The 17,704-nt window shown below is 40.9% G+C and overlaps 1 protein-coding gene across 1 annotated transcript; it reads right to left on the bottom strand.

The window, feature by feature from the left end:
- Positions 1 to 1,267: 1,267 nt before the first annotated feature.
- LOC133480123 (soluble guanylate cyclase 88E-like) lies at positions 1,268 to 17,301 on the bottom strand. Its single transcript, XM_061777805.1, has 16 exons — positions 15,314 to 17,301; positions 14,480 to 14,612; positions 13,923 to 14,097; positions 13,214 to 13,305; positions 12,457 to 12,714; positions 12,213 to 12,357; positions 11,603 to 11,725; positions 10,647 to 10,767; positions 10,429 to 10,558; positions 9,036 to 9,182; positions 8,409 to 8,555; positions 7,933 to 8,089; positions 7,059 to 7,168; positions 6,088 to 6,177; positions 4,516 to 4,634; positions 1,268 to 3,317 (listed from the first exon to the last, which is right to left on the bottom strand). The coding sequence occupies exons 1-16, from the start codon at positions 15,439 to 15,441 to the stop codon at positions 2,948 to 2,950; spliced, it is 2,445 nt and encodes an 814-aa protein (XP_061633789.1). The 5' UTR covers positions 15,442 to 17,301; the 3' UTR covers positions 1,268 to 2,947.
- Between the last annotated feature and the right edge of the window lie 403 nt (positions 17,302 to 17,704).

The raw sequence follows: 17,704 nt of genomic DNA, 5'->3' as shown, positions 1-17,704 counted from the left end.
TGAACTGGTTTCCAGCCAATCACAGGGCACATACAAACAAACAACCATTCGCACTCACATTCACACCTACGGGCAATTTAGAGTCTCCAATACATGCATGTTTTTGGGATGTGGGAGGAAACCGGAGTACCCGGAGAAAACCCACGCAGGCACGGGGAGAACATGCAAACTCCACACAGGCGGGAGACCCCGGTCCTCAGAACTGTGAGGCTAATATTAATACAAAATATTGCAATGTAAAAAACAACAAAACACTCAGACTTAGCTTTAATGATAAATAAATAACCTGATTTGTGTTGCGGATGAGCCTCACGAATAAAATTTTCAAAAAACATTTAAGAAAAAGAATGTAAAGAAATGTAATCCACTATTTGCGGAACATTACGTGACCAAACCCGGAATAAAGGTTTGTGTTCTTCCTGTGTATGCTGCGATAAATGGCAAAAGAAAAAAACAACAAAAAAAAACAGTTAATGACATGCTTTGAAGCCGAACTTGCTAAAATGTCGTTTTATTAAGTATTTGGAAAAAGGTTATATATGTAAACACAAACGTAGCCTAAACATGGGATATTGTCATCTTTGGTTGCTCTTGAAGACATCTTGTTGTGTAAAACAAAAGACATTGTAGACGTTTAAAGTTCCTATGGGTGCTTTGTCCAGGTTTCCTGCTCTGACATTTTATCCGAGCCGGAAGGAAGTGCCTTTAAGTGTGCCTTTAAGGGGCGTGGCCAAGTGAGTGAGGTGGAATCGATTGTTCGTCTGCATGTGAGTGTCTGGGCTTTAGTTGTGGCCTACAACAGCTCCTTTGCGAGTGTTCTCGTTTGTTGCCTCTTTTGTGTTCGACCGTCCCGCTGAAAGTGCATCGGCAACTGTGGCTCTCCTTGCCCATAAGCGAGGGCATTAGAGTACCTTAAGTGTTCCATTTTTTTTTCACTTTACTCTAGCGACAGCATGTAAAAACATAATAAAATGTAATAAAAAAAAATAAATAACGTGTAATCAAGCCAATAGATGCCTGGGTGTTGACGTGTTTAAGGGGCGTGGTCTAGTGAGTGACGTCAGGAGCTCAAGTTTTTTTTCTTTGCAACAAATTTGAATGATTATTATCTTAAGGTTCAAATCAATTATTTGACATATTTGACATCTTACTTTTCATCTACAAATGACCCATTTGTCAAGTCGCATTCATCTGATTTAAAAAATTAAATGTGGCCCTTGAGTGCCAAAGTTTCTGAACGATGCAAACAAACACATGCACACATGCATAGAGGCTGTCCATCCATTTTATATAAATACAATCTATCATATACAAGAAGAAGTAGAATGTCTCACTCATTATAACAATAATCAGAATCATCATGTGTCTAAAACAGATAAATATCTGGATGAGCTAAAATCTTCTTCAATTAAACCACAACAAAACTGAGATAATTGTTTTTGGCAATAAACAAAAGATAATTGCTGTTAGTAAATACCTGGAGTCAAACTCTTTAAAAACCAAAGACCAAGTCTGAAACCAAGTCTGTTCTGATAGATTCCGACCTGACTTTCAACTGTCATATCAAATCAATTACTAAAACTGCCTTCTACCATCTGAAGAACATATCCAGAGTGAAGGCTTGCATGTGTCAAGCAGACCAGGAGAAGCTCATCCATGCTTTTATCTCAAGTAGACTTGACAATTGTAATGGTCTTCTGACTGGACTCCCTAAAAAGAGCATTAAACAGCTGCACCTCATTCAGAATGCTGCGGCTTGGGTTCTGACCCGAACAAAGAGGTCAGAGCAGGTTTATTTTTTTTTTCTATTTGTTTTAAATGTTTATAATCTGTTTTCTTTCTTTTTTTTTTTTTTTTTTTAAATGCTTTTAATCATGTAAAGCACATTGAGTTACCTTGTGTATGAAATGCGCAATATAAATAAATTTGCTTTGCTTTGCTTACTTTCAACAACACAGTTGACATGTCTAGGCTCAGTCAATTCAAGTATGTTTGCCTGAAAGAGGTTTATTTCATTGCCCAAAAACAAATCGTACATTTTATTATTATTGTAAAAATGGTAAAAACGTTACCATTGTTTTTTTTTTAAATAAAGTGATCATTGTGTTTGTGTGCACATAACTTTGCAGAATTAAAAACATTTAAAATAAATTATAAGTTTTAATAAATCAACAATTTTTGAAAAGACTTGGTTCTACCCACTGCTAGTGAAGTTCAAGATGTTAACTTGTAGAATTTTATAATACAGTATTACTAGAAGTACTAGCCTCACTAGTAACTGTATGAGCATTTATTCGATATTCCTGATAAGGAAGCTACTAGTGTGTGACATGCTTACTAGTTGGGTGTAGTAGTGTTACGAGTTCAGCACAGTAGTTTAGTAGTAAGGTTTAGGTACGTACTAGTAGCCCGAAAGTGACCAAACGCGGAAAAGTGGATAGCTGACATTCTGTGTATGCTACACTACTAAGCATGACTGGTTTGATGACATCATTGTTTTGAAGCCGAACTTGCAAAGGTTTTTGTTTATGGCTGTTGTCTTCGGACAAAAGTTAAATACAAGTCTATCATTTATTTATACAATAATAATATATGTAAACAGGAACGAAGCCTAAACATCGAATATTGTAATATTTGATGGCTCTGTGTTGACATCAAGTGTTTAAAAAAAGACATTATAGACGTTTAATGTTCCTTTGGTTCCCTTTCGCCATTGACCTGAGAGAGGAGGAAGTGCTTTTTTTGCCGAATTTGGAAGTAGGTTGCGCATATAACAGTTTGTCTTACTCGTAAGGCCGAAGACCTGAAGCTGAATATCAAGGATATCGAATAAATGCTTAAAACGGCTTTCCATACCTTGTTTCTCAACGTCACAACATCATGACACACCCTGTTATCGTGACGTTGTGATGTTATGACATCATAATAATGTCATGGTGTCCTGGGCTCACAGGAGAATACAGGAGGCGCTCCGAATGGGCAGGTTGGCGGGGAGCTTGACGTACTGCTGCCGGAAGCTGTTCCTCTTCATGTTGAGGAGGGGTCCCGGGTTCTCGGGGCCGTCGGCGGGCGGCCCCAGCTCCGACGCCACGTTCCCCTGCCCCGCCTCCGCCTTGGCGCCCTTGTTGTTCTTAGTTTTTTTGGACCTCTCCTTCTCCTGGAGATCACCCTGCCCGTCCAGGAGCTCGCTGGCGGACTCCGGCGGCGGCAGGGCATCCTGGGGGAGGTCGCTGGGGCTGAGCATGCCCTCCGCCTGCTCCTCGCCACCCCTGATGGGTTGGCTGGAGGAAATGTGCTTGGTGTTGGTGCTCGTGGAGCTGACAAATACATCATTGCAGGGCAGAGTTAAAATAGTCACATGGGAAAATTTTACATTTTTGAAAAATTGTCGCTAGAGAGTTTAGAAACACTGCTCAGTTAAGCAACAAAGTTGCTAATGTGTGTGTCTGGAGTGCCTGCACACCCATCAAGTGTGAAATCAAACAACCAAGTAAATCTTTTGCTAGCTAACTACAGTGGTGCCTTGAGGTACGAGTGACTCGAACTATGACTTTCGAGATACAAGCTGTCTTTCGCCTATTTATTTATTTTTTGCTTTGACTTTTGAGATACGAGTACTGTATGGTGCAGTGAACACAACTTGACAGATAATATAACAATATTCACAGTCATATATTCTTTATCCTCTGGAAGGAACTACTAATATTATTGCGGGCAACTGAGGAGTTGGAATGTTTCCATGTATATCCATGTGGTGAACCAAAAAAAAAAAAAACAAAATTACATTTTTTAAATTTTATTCAATTGTGTAATTTTTTTATGTTTTCATAAAGTACAATATTGTGTAAAGCTATTTTTCTGTTAAATTTTTGTTTTGGGGGGGGAGGCTGGAACCAATTAATTGCAGTTCCATTCATTTAAATGGGGAAAGATGATTTGGGTTACAAGTTTTTTTTTGGAACAAATCAAGTCATGGAACAAATTAAACTTGTATCTCAAGGCAGCTCTCTGCCTCTAAAAACGTGTCTGCACGTGAGTTGTTCTCATTTTCAGCCCTAATGTGACATAAAAGTGTGGCTAATTTACGTAATAACCCTTTACAATGCCGAGTTTCTCATCTTATGACTCATCTTAGTTTAGGTGAAGGTCCAGAGCCATTTTTAAGCAACACCATATTCATTATAATTCACCAGCTTGCTGATGAAGTGCTGCTTCCAACAGGGAAAATTTTTTTTTTTACACACTGTGGACTCCTCTTCTGCAAGTAGAAGTCGCTCGCAATGCCGTAACTCTGCCTTCGGTCGTCATGGTAACAAAATCGTCATTCGCCCAGTAGTATATGTGGGGGCGATACACTTACATGGGACAGGACCACCCCCTCAAAACAGGCTAATGTCAGCGTGTGTTTTTATTAAAGTATGTCATATATCTTGTAAATTGTGAAAAAGAAATCATTATTTTTCTCCTTTAAAGAGTAACCTGGGATGTACTATATATCTAAAGTCCTTCACTAACCCATTCGAGCTTTTGTCTTCAGAGTTCTTCTGCTCGCTGCTGTAGCGCAACTCTGCTGGAGTCTTGAAGGAAAGATCTTTCTTTCCCTTCAGCCAATACGTCTTCATGTAGCCTTTACCCTGCAATGCACCGTGTTAGCAGGTCATACATAGAGCATACAATATGTGAACAGAACGTAAATAAATAAAGGGCAATCTTGAAAGCAACGTTTTTCACACCACTACCGACTAACAAAATATCCATCCATCCATTTTCCAAGCCGCTTATCCTCACAAGGGTCGCGGGAATGCTGGAGCCTATCCCAGCTGTCATCGGGCAGGAGGCGGGGTACACCCTGAAGCGGTTGCCAGTCAATCGCAGGGTACATAGAAACAAACAACCTTTCGCACTCACATTCACACCTACGGGCAATTTAGAGTCTTCAATCAACCTACCATGCATGTTTTGGGATGTGGGAGGAAACTGAAGTACCCGGAGAAAACCCACGCAGGCACGGGGAGAACATGCAAACTCCACACAGGCGGGACCGGGGATGAACCCCGGTCCTCAGAACTGTGAGGAAGACACTCTAACCAGTCGCTCGCCATGCCGCCTACTAACAAAACATAAATATAACAATACTGTCCAAGTACCACAAAAAAAATCCATCCATCCATCCATTTTCTGTACCGCTTTATCCTCACTAGGGTCATAAATATTTGTCAAAAATGAAGCAGAGGCTTTATTCCTAAAAGGTATTTTTAATATTATTGTAAACCATTGTAACATTACGGACAGTTAGAACATTCACATTGCACTTATAAGAAAATAAAAACACTACTTGATGAATGATTTCAATAAAATCTAATGCAAATAAAAGTTGCATAATAAATAAAGTTTACTTCAATAGATTTATCTAAACAAACAAGTTCTTAAAAAGGAAATATAACTGAACTGCACTTAAAAGTGTACTGTACATAAAAAAACTGATCTATGTACTGTACATGAAAAGTACAAAATGCAATGTAGTGATTTAAAATAAGTTAAAAAATGCACTTAGTTTTTTAAAATAATAAGTTATTAAGGATTAAATGCAAATGTATTGTACTTAAAAGTTAAATACAACTGAACTGTATTAAAATGTTACAGTCCATGAAAAGTAATACATGCGCTGTACAAATAAAGTAAAGAAATGTACTGGATTTAAAAAAAAAAAAAAAGTTTCAAAAGATTGTATGAATAGCTACAAGCTCCATTCTGTTTTTGATTTTGTTTATTGTATTAACTCTTGTCAGTTTTAATTGTACTTATTTCAGTGATTCCTTCGTGTACCACACTTTGAGAATCACTTTACCCAAAGTGTAACTGGGTTGCTTGGAAATGAAGTGCTGCCTCCACCAGCAAAAATACATCCATATCTGAACGAGTGCTTTCTTTATTGGGGTGGGGCTTCATTGGCAGTATTTTTTGCTAGTTGCGTTTTATTTATTTATTTATTAATATAGTCGCTGGAGTGGTTGAATAAATTGTTAAATCTCGCAACAAAATGGCTAAGTTGCCCAGACTGAGTAGCCACAAGGAGAAGGTGTTGACCTTGACAAAGATCTTGCCCCTCTCCTCAATGATGTATGGCTCGTGTTCCAGGTGGTCTTTGGTGGTCTGGCTGATGTGTATCTGCATACCCTGTACACACACACACACGCGCACACACATAGCATGTAGAAGGTTTATTCTTCACGAGCAGGGGTTCTGAAACCTTTGGGGTCCAGGGACTTCTTGCAAACAATTTTAGAAGGAGCCCCTCATAATCGTAATGTTAATTATACAGTACTACGATGTGTACCCCTAAATGCCATATGGATTCATTTATTTTATTTTATTTTTTCATGTTATAGATCAATGCTTTATTCACCCCAGTAAAAGAAGTTGTAATCTTTGCAAGAACAAAGATACATTTTATTTGGATAAAAAAAATCGTAACCTTACGAGAATAAAGTTGTTTTTTCAACATACAGTTGTAATATCATGATATTAAAGTCAATGTTTAACAAGGGACGAAATTTCAGAAATATAATAGTGAATTTCAGAAATATAATTTGTTTATTCTCGTAATATTACACCTCTTACTCTGGAAAAGACTAATTCCTCTAAAAAAAAAAAAAAGGACTATATTCACCCAAAAGGTATGCCTATTGTTCGAAAAAATGCACCTTTTGTTCTAAAAAAAAAAAACCATTTATTCCTGTAATCCTTTAAAAAAAATACAACTTTATTCTTGTAATATTAACACTTTATCTTGAAAAAAAATAAGGCTTTTCATCCCCCTAAAATCCAATTTTTTCTTCTCCACAAATGTGACTCCATTCTCCTAAAATATATTTTTTCTTGATAATATAAAATTCGAAAAATAAATAGAAAACAGATTCCCTTTTTTAAAATGATAAAATCTAATAATGTATTGCAAATTATTTTGCGGACCCTCAAGCTACAGCTTGCGGATTCCTGAGGGACCCCAGCTTGAGAACCACTGTTCTCGAATGACTGATTTATGTCAGTGTAGTCACCACGCCATTGCTCTCCATCCTGGAGGCGGTGTTGACCGTATCACCAAAGAGACAATAGCGAGGCATCTTCAGGCCCACCACACCGGCCACCACCATTCCCGAGTGGATACCTGCACCACAACACCAGCAGATATGGCATCCATCCATGGATACAAGAAACAAAACTAGACAGTGCAAGTTCTGAAGAAATGGTGTGGGAATGCTGAAGAGATGTCGCTGGACTGAAATGATGGGGAATTAATTCCAATGGAAGAAATGCTGAATGTCAGATGTGAAAAAAAATATATTTAGATGATAGAGGTACATTTGTAAAATGTCACCAGAAATTTGGGAATTGAGTGGGAAATGTGGAATACTGAAATATGCAGGAATTTGGGGAGTGTGATAGTTGATTAACTGAATGTGCTGAACCGTTTGAAGTTGGAATGGTTTAAATTGGTTGCAAAATATAGACGGAAGCGGTACATATGCAAAAGATCTCCATTAATATGGGGATGTGGTCATGGAAAATGTGGAATTATGATACATTTCCAAATTTGTGAATTTAATTGTTTCAAAGATGCCCTGAATAAGCTGAACATTTTTAATTTTGAATGTTTTAAATGAGTTGAAAAATGTGGAAGGAGGGGGTAAATATGTAACATATCTCGATACATGTTGAGCCATTAACATTTCATTGTCAAAAAGGAGCTGGCTATTTTCAACACTTAGTATTGGTTAGTCATTTGTAAAAACAATATACCCGTGTGGGGACTGACCAATAGCACAGATTTGTGAAAAAAATATGAAATTGACCAAATTTCAAGCGAGGAGGTTTTGGCCTGACGCCAGCAATTATGCAACATCAAGAAGAAGTTGCGGTGGTTGCACTCACCCACTCGGATCTGGATGTTGTCCCCCGTGGACGGGTCCTTCAGGTGGTCGATGGAGCTCAGCATGTCCAGGGCCATGTCGCAGATGTGATGCGCATGGAAGGTGGTCTTGTTGGGCACGCCCGCCACCACCATGTAGGCGTCACGAATGGTTTCCACCTACAACCCACGTAAACCAGACAGTCTTGATATTCATCGTGTCTGTGGGCATTGCACATGAGGCCCTAATCCACAGGTGTCAAACTTGAGGACCGTGGGTGCGAAACCTTGCCACAATTTTCCCATGACTCCTGTTTAAAACTAGTTTCGTATCAAAAAAATTATAATCCATTTCATCCCTATATACATTAGACATTATAACTTGCCCCTAAAGGCAACCATAACTATCATGAGGCCAAGTTTGACATCCCTGCCCTAGTCCAACGTCTGACTGACGATCGATTGATGGTCTCATGAAGAAGGTGCGTGAGGAGCCCACCTTGTAGACGTTGTGCTTCTCACTGAGCGTGTCAAAGACGATGTAGATCTCGTTGAGCATGTCCACCACCTGCATGGGTGTGATGTGGATGCAGATCTCATTGAACTTGACCACATCGCTGAACAGGATGGTCACGTCTGGAAAGACCTGGAACGTACCGACCAAAGTCAAGTTTAGTTAATTTTATTTCTCCAGCGCCAGTTCACAACTGAAGTAATTTTAAGGCACTCTACACGTTAAGAAGGTCAAAAATCGTACTCCTCAACCATGAAAGAAAACCAACTGAACCCCACTTGGCAATGGAGTCAAGGAGACACTCTCTGAGGAAGCAACCTCCAACAGAACCCAGGCTCTGTGGGGCAACCGTCTGTTTCGGCCGTATGGGTTGAGATGGAGAGACAGAGTGAGAGAGCAGAGATAGAGCGAGAAAACAGGACAAAGGGGCTGAGGGATATTACCAACTAATAGTCCCACGATGACAGCAACAATGACTGTAATGATCCGCTCCCATCAACCCCTTCCCGGGCCTCGCCACCGCCAATAACAAGCAGATCAATGTGAAAACACCACCGTCAATAATCCCAGAAGATGGCTACGGTTGATCCAAGTCCAAGGCTCACAGCGTACCTGACATGTCTCCAGGGCGGTGATTCCCTTCCTGAGGCGGTCGGCCACTGCTTTGGGGATCATGGCGTACAGCAAGGAGTCTCCGCGCTTCTTCTCTTCGTCCAGCTTCTTGATGATCTCCTGCAGCTGAGCGTACTTTTGTTGTTCCTACAAGATCAAATAGTCACGTTATACTGCAGTTCTCGCTTCTTCTCCAATGCTGACAATCTCCATTGTCCTCAAGGATAGCAGAGTGAATCCGGAATGATCCACCAGGGCTCACCTGGTCAGAGGACAGTAAACACTCGCTGATTCGCCACTCACCAACCTTTCACAAAAAGTTTTTTTTCCTAAAGTATACTCCATCCATCCATTTTCTGAGCCGCTTCTCCTCACTAGGGTCGCGGGCGTGCTGTAGCCTATCCCAGCTGTCATCGGGCAGCAGGCGGGGTACACCCTGAACTGGTTGCCAGCCAATCGCAGGGCACATACAAACAAACAAACAACCATTCGCACTCACAGTCACACCTACGGGCCATTTTAGAGTCTCCAATTAATGCATGTTTTTGGGATGTGGGAGGAAACCGGAGTGCCCGGAGAAAACCCACACGGGGAGAAAATGCAAACTCCACACAGGCGGGGCCGGGGACTGAACCCGGGTCCTCAGAACTGTGAGGCTGACGCTCTAACCAGTCGGCCACCGTGCCGCCTCCGTAACAACTTTAAAAAAAGGGTCGCGGGAGTGCTGGAGCCTAACCCAGCTATCTGGGCAGGAGGCAGGGTACACCCTGAATTGGTTGCCAGCCAATCGCAGGACACATACAAAAAACAAGGAACCATCTGCACTCACATTCACACCTACGGGCAATTTAGAGTCTGTGAGGCAGACTCTCTAACCAGTCGTCCACCATGCCGCTTGTTAATATATGACTTAGAAAATATGAAAACAATTTTCAGAACTACAACTTAATTTCGGAAATATACTCCTTTTTATCAAAATTATACAAGTTTTGGAAAATTGACAACTTTTTCAGATCTCTTATGTATACGAGTTTGGAACTACAAGCAACCTCATCGATTCGCAAGTAGCCATTGGACTGGCAAATCTTTCTATTGAACACAAAAAACTTAAAATATTAAACATTTTTCCCTAAAAAATATAAGACTTTCACAAAGATGCTACCCTTTTTTGTAAAAATATAGAGCTCTTATTTGAAAGTATGACCTTTTTTTGGAACTATGACTTATTTTTTATTATTATTATTATTTTTTTAATATACGACTTTTTCGGAACTACAGTCAACCCTCATCTTGTTCTATAGAACATAAACAGAGAAACTTTCCTGGACTCATCTCAAAGTGCTTTCCCATCTGTAGTTTGTTTAAGCAGTTTCTCCTAGCCTAAATTCCTCACCTGATCCAGGGCCAGCAGCAGCTCGGCCGACTGCTGCGTCCCGGCCAGGATCAGCTCTCGGCTTGAGTCGTGCAGGTTCAAGTCATTGACGTAGACACCCATTTTGATCATGTCTTCCACCGTCTCAATGCTGCACAAGGAGGACGAGAAGGTCGGGAGGTCACCTCAAGGCCGAGAAGGGGGAGTGGAGACATGAGAGCGCATGGTGGTGGCCTTACATGGGCGTCCCCAGGAAGATGAGAGAGTCCCATTGGGGAACGTACTTCATCTGGCCCTTCAGGTGGAGAGGCTTTTTGGGGGGCTCTCTCATGTCCTCAAAGATTGTCTCACTGCATTTGCCTGAGAGGAACACAAGGTAACATCATCATATTTACTTTGTTACTGTAGTTAAGTAGATTTTTGTTTTTTTGTTTTTACTTTTAGGCAAGGCAGCTTTATATAGTGCATTTCATAGAAGTACAAGGTAGATGTACAACTCATTGTGCTTTAAATGATTTAATGCTTTTAAAAATAAAGTAAAAAAAAAAAAAAAAAAAAGACAGCTTACTAAAATTACTAAAAGAATGTACAGTTCAAGAAAACAATTTTTAAAAATAAAAATGTGCTAAAATGTCCATTATGAGCATGGGAAAAAGAATATACAGTAACCTAGATTTAAAAACATTCACAAGGCGGACTCACTTCTGTTGCTATTTGCTTCCATTTGTGTGCAGCATAACAGGTGAACACTACTTTACCATGTTTGGTTTAAACTCTGTGCTCTACTATCTGACCTGAGTTTGTAGATGTCCCATGCCCACTGTGTTTATATTCCATTAGCATTTCTTCCATGTATTCAGTACCTAAACTACAGTATTTAGTGATTTATAGACCATTGCCACAACTTTTAAGTCTATTCTATAGCTGACCGGGAGGCAGTGTAGAGACTTTAGAATTGGAGTAATATGTTCTGACCTCTTTGTTTTGGTCAGAACCCCAGCTGCAGCTATTGAATGCTCTTTTGGGGGAGAAGACCATTACAATAGTCAAGTCTACTTGAGATAAAAAAGCATGGTTAGCTTCTCCTGGTGTGCTTGGAAGATGCAACCCTTCACTCTGGATATGTTCTTTAGCTGGTAGAAGGCTGTTTTATTGATGAATTTGTTATAACTGCTGAAAGTCAGATTTTACTTACCTGTGACGGTCTGGAAGGCCAGCAACTCGATGTCTTCACCTCCTGAGTTGGCCGCGCTGTTGTACTGAGCCAGAGTGCTGCTGTATTCCTGATCTGTGCCCTTCATCTCTGCAGACTTTTGCTCTACATGGACCACAAACACTCAGTCAGGAGGTTGGATAGAAGATTCGCAGGAACTCTTGAAAACCCGTTTACACTGAGCGGCCTCATTCAGTACACAATATTCTGGTTCTGGGCCCTTAAGTTGGGGTACTGGTCACAGAGTGATAGGGTACCTAGAGGGCGTAACGACAGCTGTGTGATGGGGAACAGTGACATCATGCGTGGCATACAGTACGTGTGAGGTCTTAGCATGTTGTCTTATTATGATGTCAAAGCATGACATCGTAGCGTGACATACGTGTGACGTCTTAGTATGTTGTTTTATTGTGACATCATGGTGTGACGTAACACTAGGATGTCACGCGAAGATGTAATGCTATGATGTCGTTCCATAATGTCACGGTATAATATTGTGCTAGGTACGTAGCTGACTAGGCTATCCCACGCACCACCTTCCACAGATGGCTGGCTCTTGGTGTGTTTTTAGCGTGTTTTTAGCACTCCATACCTCGTTCTTCTTCCCTCTTGGTCTTCTCGCTTTCCTCTTTCTCTTCAGGTTCCTCCTTGTTGAGTTTGGGAATGTTGACTTTTTGTTTGCTCTCCACCACTGCTTTAGACATCAGCTCAAAGACATTGTTTAGGTGGGTGTAGATCTGAGTGGGGAGGAACGGGGGTACACATATTACTGAGCAGTCAGGGCACTGCGCTTACAAGGGGGGACGGGAACGGGTGAGGGCTCGTTTGACACTCACATTGTCCCAGCTGAACTCCAGCATGGGCCTGACCAGGGTGAACTCCTCGTTCACCTTCTTGCCCTGGAGGTCAGAGAAGACCTCTTTGAGGCCGTCGCCAATGCGGTACATGGTCATGTCGCGGCGGAAGATTACGCTGAAGGGGAACATGTCAAAAAAGATACCTCGCTTCATGGGAAGCTTCTCATAGCTGGGCGCCGTCTTTTGCTGTGGCATGCGGTGCTTGAAGGCCGCGTTGTCAAAGTTCATCTTATACACCTGACACACAGCACAACTTTCTTCATCGTCTGTATCCATACTGTATTGCAACATGCTATATCGTGGATTTTTAAGCAGATTTTTGTTGTATGCTCTGTTTTTATGTGTTGCTGCTTCGTGTGTGTTAATGTAGCATTTGTTTGAAGGTTTATAATTACTGTGGCAATTTCAGCTAGATCATCTATGATGTTTTGCACTACATGTTAGCGTTAAGCTAGCAGACTTTCGTTAGATGAAATGATATGGTTTGGTTGCACATTTTGGTGTTTAAATATATGTGTAATTGTATTTTCTTTGTTTTCTTTTTTTCCAGTAAACTAACTGACGGTGACAAACACGCTGTGCATGTTTTTTTGGAGAACTGTGCGCGACAGTCTTCTTCTTTTCATTTACTCAAATGAACATTTCAGTTTAAATGTGTGTATGTGTACCAGTATCTCACAATATTGATCTTAACTCATTCACGATGATGATGACATATTCATCATTGAGTACGTACCACATAAGTCATCTTCTCCGTCTCCTCCTTAGACAAGATCTCCACTTCGATGTCCGTGTTGTAGAACTGACGGCCCACTTGAGAGAGCTGGCCTGCAGGGAGGGTCAATGCAAGTCAAAAAAAGCTCATTCCCGCTAACAAACAGACAACATGAGTGGAATGATTTTCACGTTATTTTGCGTATGACAAGAAAGTAGCCTAGTGGAAGGCAGTCACGTAGTCAATGGCTCTGAACATGGCCAAAGACATGATGCCCATGTACATGTTACAAAAGAAGTAATTTATCCACGTTGCAAAATATTTTGCCTCACCTGTAAAACTGCCGTGAATAGCAAAAATCTGAGTAATTGATGCCCAAAAGGTTTATAATTGCTCTAGACGCCACAGGATGGTGAAAAAACACAACGTCTATCGAAAAGAAGCTCTTCCCCTCACGTCACCATAGTTCTTTGGCACCTAGACACTGCCAAAGCACTACTTTTATATTAAAAGCGGCTTTGGCCTGAGCACAAAAAAGGCGAATAATCAAGAACAGGTTTAAAAAAAAGTGTAAATATGAAGGGAATGCTGTAAAGGAAAATAGAAGAGAACACGCAGAGCAAACCTGTTAAAGAGATTTTAATTTAAGGCCATATTGCCCAGGCCTTTATGTGCGCATGACTGTCATGGCGCGATGTCGATGTTGATGTTGATGTTGATGTGGTGAGACCTTTGACAAACTGCGTGAATCCTTTGCGTGTGCTTCGGTAGTGCAGCGTCAGACTGGTCTCGCACTCCTCCTCCACGCAGAAGCTGGGTGGCTGCACTTTGGGGAAGGAGAAGCGGAAATACTCGTGCAGGTTGTCCAGCTCGTTGATGAAGTCACGCACGTTTCGACCCAAAACCTACAAAACGACAGCACGACACTTTGGTCTATGATGTTCAAGTCGCCGTCTGATCCAAATGTCTGTCAGCCAAGAATCGTATTTCCCATCAGCAAAATTATCACGGCACACCGCCAAACAAAAATGTCATAAAAAGTGGATACACTGATTACCATCTATTGGAAGAGCATTGAATTGACTCTATACATTGCCCGTAGGTCACTTTACATTATGCCACTAGCATAGATAGATGAACAAATATACATTTTTTTGTACTAAATAAATCATTTTTAGACCAATTAAGTGAAATTGGATACACCTGACCGTCTTGTTGGGAATCTAATGAAAGAGTCCAAGAAGAGGGGCTAATCAATCTCATGGATGTAAAGAAAGGGTGGCTCACCTTGAGGATACGCTCATAGCCGTAGTTTCCGATCCTTTTGACCATGTAAACTCCAAAGGCGTACATCAGTTCGTCGTGCGTCTTTCCCAAAACTTCGCCTGCCGCCTTGGCCAGACGCAGGATCAAGTTGTCACTGGGGGGGGAGAAGCCATGAGAGTCTGATACTTACTGTAGGACTGCTCATTTACCTAGTCAGTCAGTCATTTTGTTGCTTTGTTATGGATGGTTAGTTAGGTAGGTAGGTAGTCAGATAGGTAGTTAGTCAGTGATTTAGTTTGTGTATTAGTTAGTCACTTAGTCCGATTATTAGTTAGCCAGTCATTTAGTCAATTGGTCAATTATTCAGCCAGTCACTGAGTTAGTTAGTTGGTTAGTCAGTTAGTTAGTTGGTTAGTTAGGTAGTTAGTTGGTTGGTTAGACAGTTGGTTAATCAAGTAGTTGTCAGTTAGTTTGCCAGTCATGTAGTAAGTTAGATAGTCAGTCAGTCCGTAATTTTGTTATTACTAGTTTATTTAGTCTGTCAGGCAGTTGGTTAGTAATTTACTTGGCAGTAAAATGTTATTCAGTCAGTATGTCAGCATTGAGTCAGTTAATCAGGCAGTTATTTAGTCAGTCAGTCGGTTAGCTAGTTAGTTAACTTTTGGCTGCTAACCCTACTCATCATCACTTTTTGCCACAAAGTGATTGCCGCTGCTTGCTGTCCATTCAATAAACTTTATTGACAAGGACACACCACTAAGTGCAATCCATCAATGAATTTAATGAAAGGTGACTTCACGGAGCCTCCATAATGCAGGTGTGACATACTGTAGCGGTCCAGTCCTCATGACCTACTTGTACATCTGATGCCTGACAAACTTGAGATGTGGGATCTCTGCTCGGTTCTCGATCAGCCGCCACACGTCCTCTCCGTAGGACTCGTTGATGTAGTCGTTGACCGCTTCCAGGTACAGGCCGTACATCTTGGCGGCGCTGGTGGCGCTAGGGACCTCCGTATCGCTGCCCGACTTAACTGCTCAGCTGAGGGGAGAACACAAACTGGGGGGAGGCGGATCCGGTGAAAAGAGCCTCGAGATCGGGTTCACCTTGGTGTCGCTCAACCTCATGAAAAGCACAGCCACGCTCTGCAGGTTCAAAACAGGTCCATTCGGAGGAGAAAAAAACAACAAAGCTACTCGGTCCAAGTGGGCTCCCAGAAGCGGCAAACGGATCGGAACCGGATCAGAACGCGAGGCGGCCGGCAAAAGTCTTCTTACCCGCAGAGGCGCAGCCCTGTGTGGTCTCGGGCTGTGAGTGTGCGAGGCTGAACCTCGGCGCACATCACCGCTCACCGAGACCACCTGCACATGACAGGTAAAACGCACACGCAGACACTTGGCTGTCAGGTCAACAGGTGAGCAGGTCCAAAATAGACCAAGTGAGGTGTGTTTGTGGCAGCTGCCAAACAAAACAAAATCCACTCCGACATGCTTTGCAATCAAGTCATAACTAATGAAACGACTAACTAAATGACTAATTAGATTAGTGACTGATTAACTGACTGACTGAGTAACTAATAAATGGCTGACTAAGTTATTGACTGACGAACTATATGACTGAATGATTAACTAAATGACTGACTGACTGATGAACTGATGACTAACTAACTAACAGACTGACTAACTAACTGAAAGACTGATTAACTAAATTACCGAGGAGCTAACTATGAAATTGATGTAATGATTGACTGACTAAGTAACTGGCGGAAGGTTTAACACAATGACTGACTGACTAATTAACCAAATTTGTGAGTAACTAAATGGCTGATTAACTAAATTAATGACTGACTGACTGACTGAGTAACTAACTAAATGACTGACTTACTAAATTTGACTGACATACTAAATTAGTGACTAACTAAATGAGTGACTGACTATCTGACTGAGTAACAAAATAACTAACAGACTGACTCCATTAATGTAGAGAATATTACAATATGACGTAAATATGCTACATCGGGGTTTATACAACATTAGATATGAACTAAATACATACAGTATGCTACGTTAGAGCCGTATACACATTAAATGAGATGTGGAGTAAATTTCGCTACATAAGAGGTGCGTTCATCATTAAATAATGAAAAGAATTTCGGATGGTGGCCAGTGTAGTAATGTGTATGTTCCCCTCATTTTAATCAATGGGAAGAAGAGTCAGTCCAGACAAACTTAAAACACAGTGTAATGTTGAATATTTGTATTTTTATGTATTATTGTTTAGTTCAAATGTTGTTGCGTTTGTAGTTATTTCTGTGTAATTTGGGCATTCGTGTTGTTTCACGTGTTCTGTGAATGTAAACACAGTCACATGGGATATGTGTCACTTGTTGAAATGTTCTTGAACTTGGACTTGCAGTTAGTGTTTGTGTGGGGTCGCTCCACTAGGGAGCACTGTTGGGACAGCTTGTGTTATTGCGTTTGCAGAGGAAGGTGCTTGTTAAAATTGGGAAAAGAAGAGTGTGAGTGACCTTTTGGCAACGACAGATTTGTGAGAGGCTAGAACACACATCATATGTGCATCTAGCACATGCACGCACATATACACGCAAATTGCACGGTACTGTCAAATCTACAGTAAATCTAAAAAAGATATAATAAAGGCGAATGTAAAGAAATCAACTGTTTTGAACGACCACGCTAAATATTGGACCAACATTGATGCGGAAAACAACTAAGTAGAGAGAATGAATAACTAAAGTGGATGTGCGGAGCCACAACAGGAGCTGGAAACAGCAAGAAACAAGAAAAATAAGAACCGAATAAATACGACAACAATGAGAGAGATCGCTCAACAAAAGAACGGTAAAAAAAGGAACTCAACCGTAGAGGATCTAACTGCACAAGAAAAGACCGAACTGAAATAGTACCAAAAAAAAAGAAACAAAATCTAAACGACAGTGGTGCCTTGACATATAAGTTTAATTTGTTCCTGGTGCTCGTAACTCAAAACACTCCTATCTCAAAAAATCTTTCTCCAATGAAATGAATCGGAATTCCAATAATTCATTCCAGCCTCCCCCACACAAAAAAAAAATTATTTTTTTTAATCAGGAAAAATACCACTCTATAATATTGTACTTTCTAAAAACATAGAGTAATTCCAAACTTAAATAGAATATAAATAATTCAACAGTCTGTGCATCATGATTTAATGCTGAATTCACTTTATTGTGCTGCTCCTTCTGGT

The sequence above is a fragment of the Phyllopteryx taeniolatus genome, chromosome 6 (assembly GCF_024500385.1).
Source record: "Phyllopteryx taeniolatus isolate TA_2022b chromosome 6, UOR_Ptae_1.2, whole genome shotgun sequence".
Classification (NCBI taxonomy): Eukaryota; Metazoa; Chordata; class Actinopteri; order Syngnathiformes; family Syngnathidae; genus Phyllopteryx; species Phyllopteryx taeniolatus.
The sequence above is the reverse complement of the archived record's forward strand: the minus strand, read 5'-3'. Positions and strand labels throughout refer to the sequence as shown.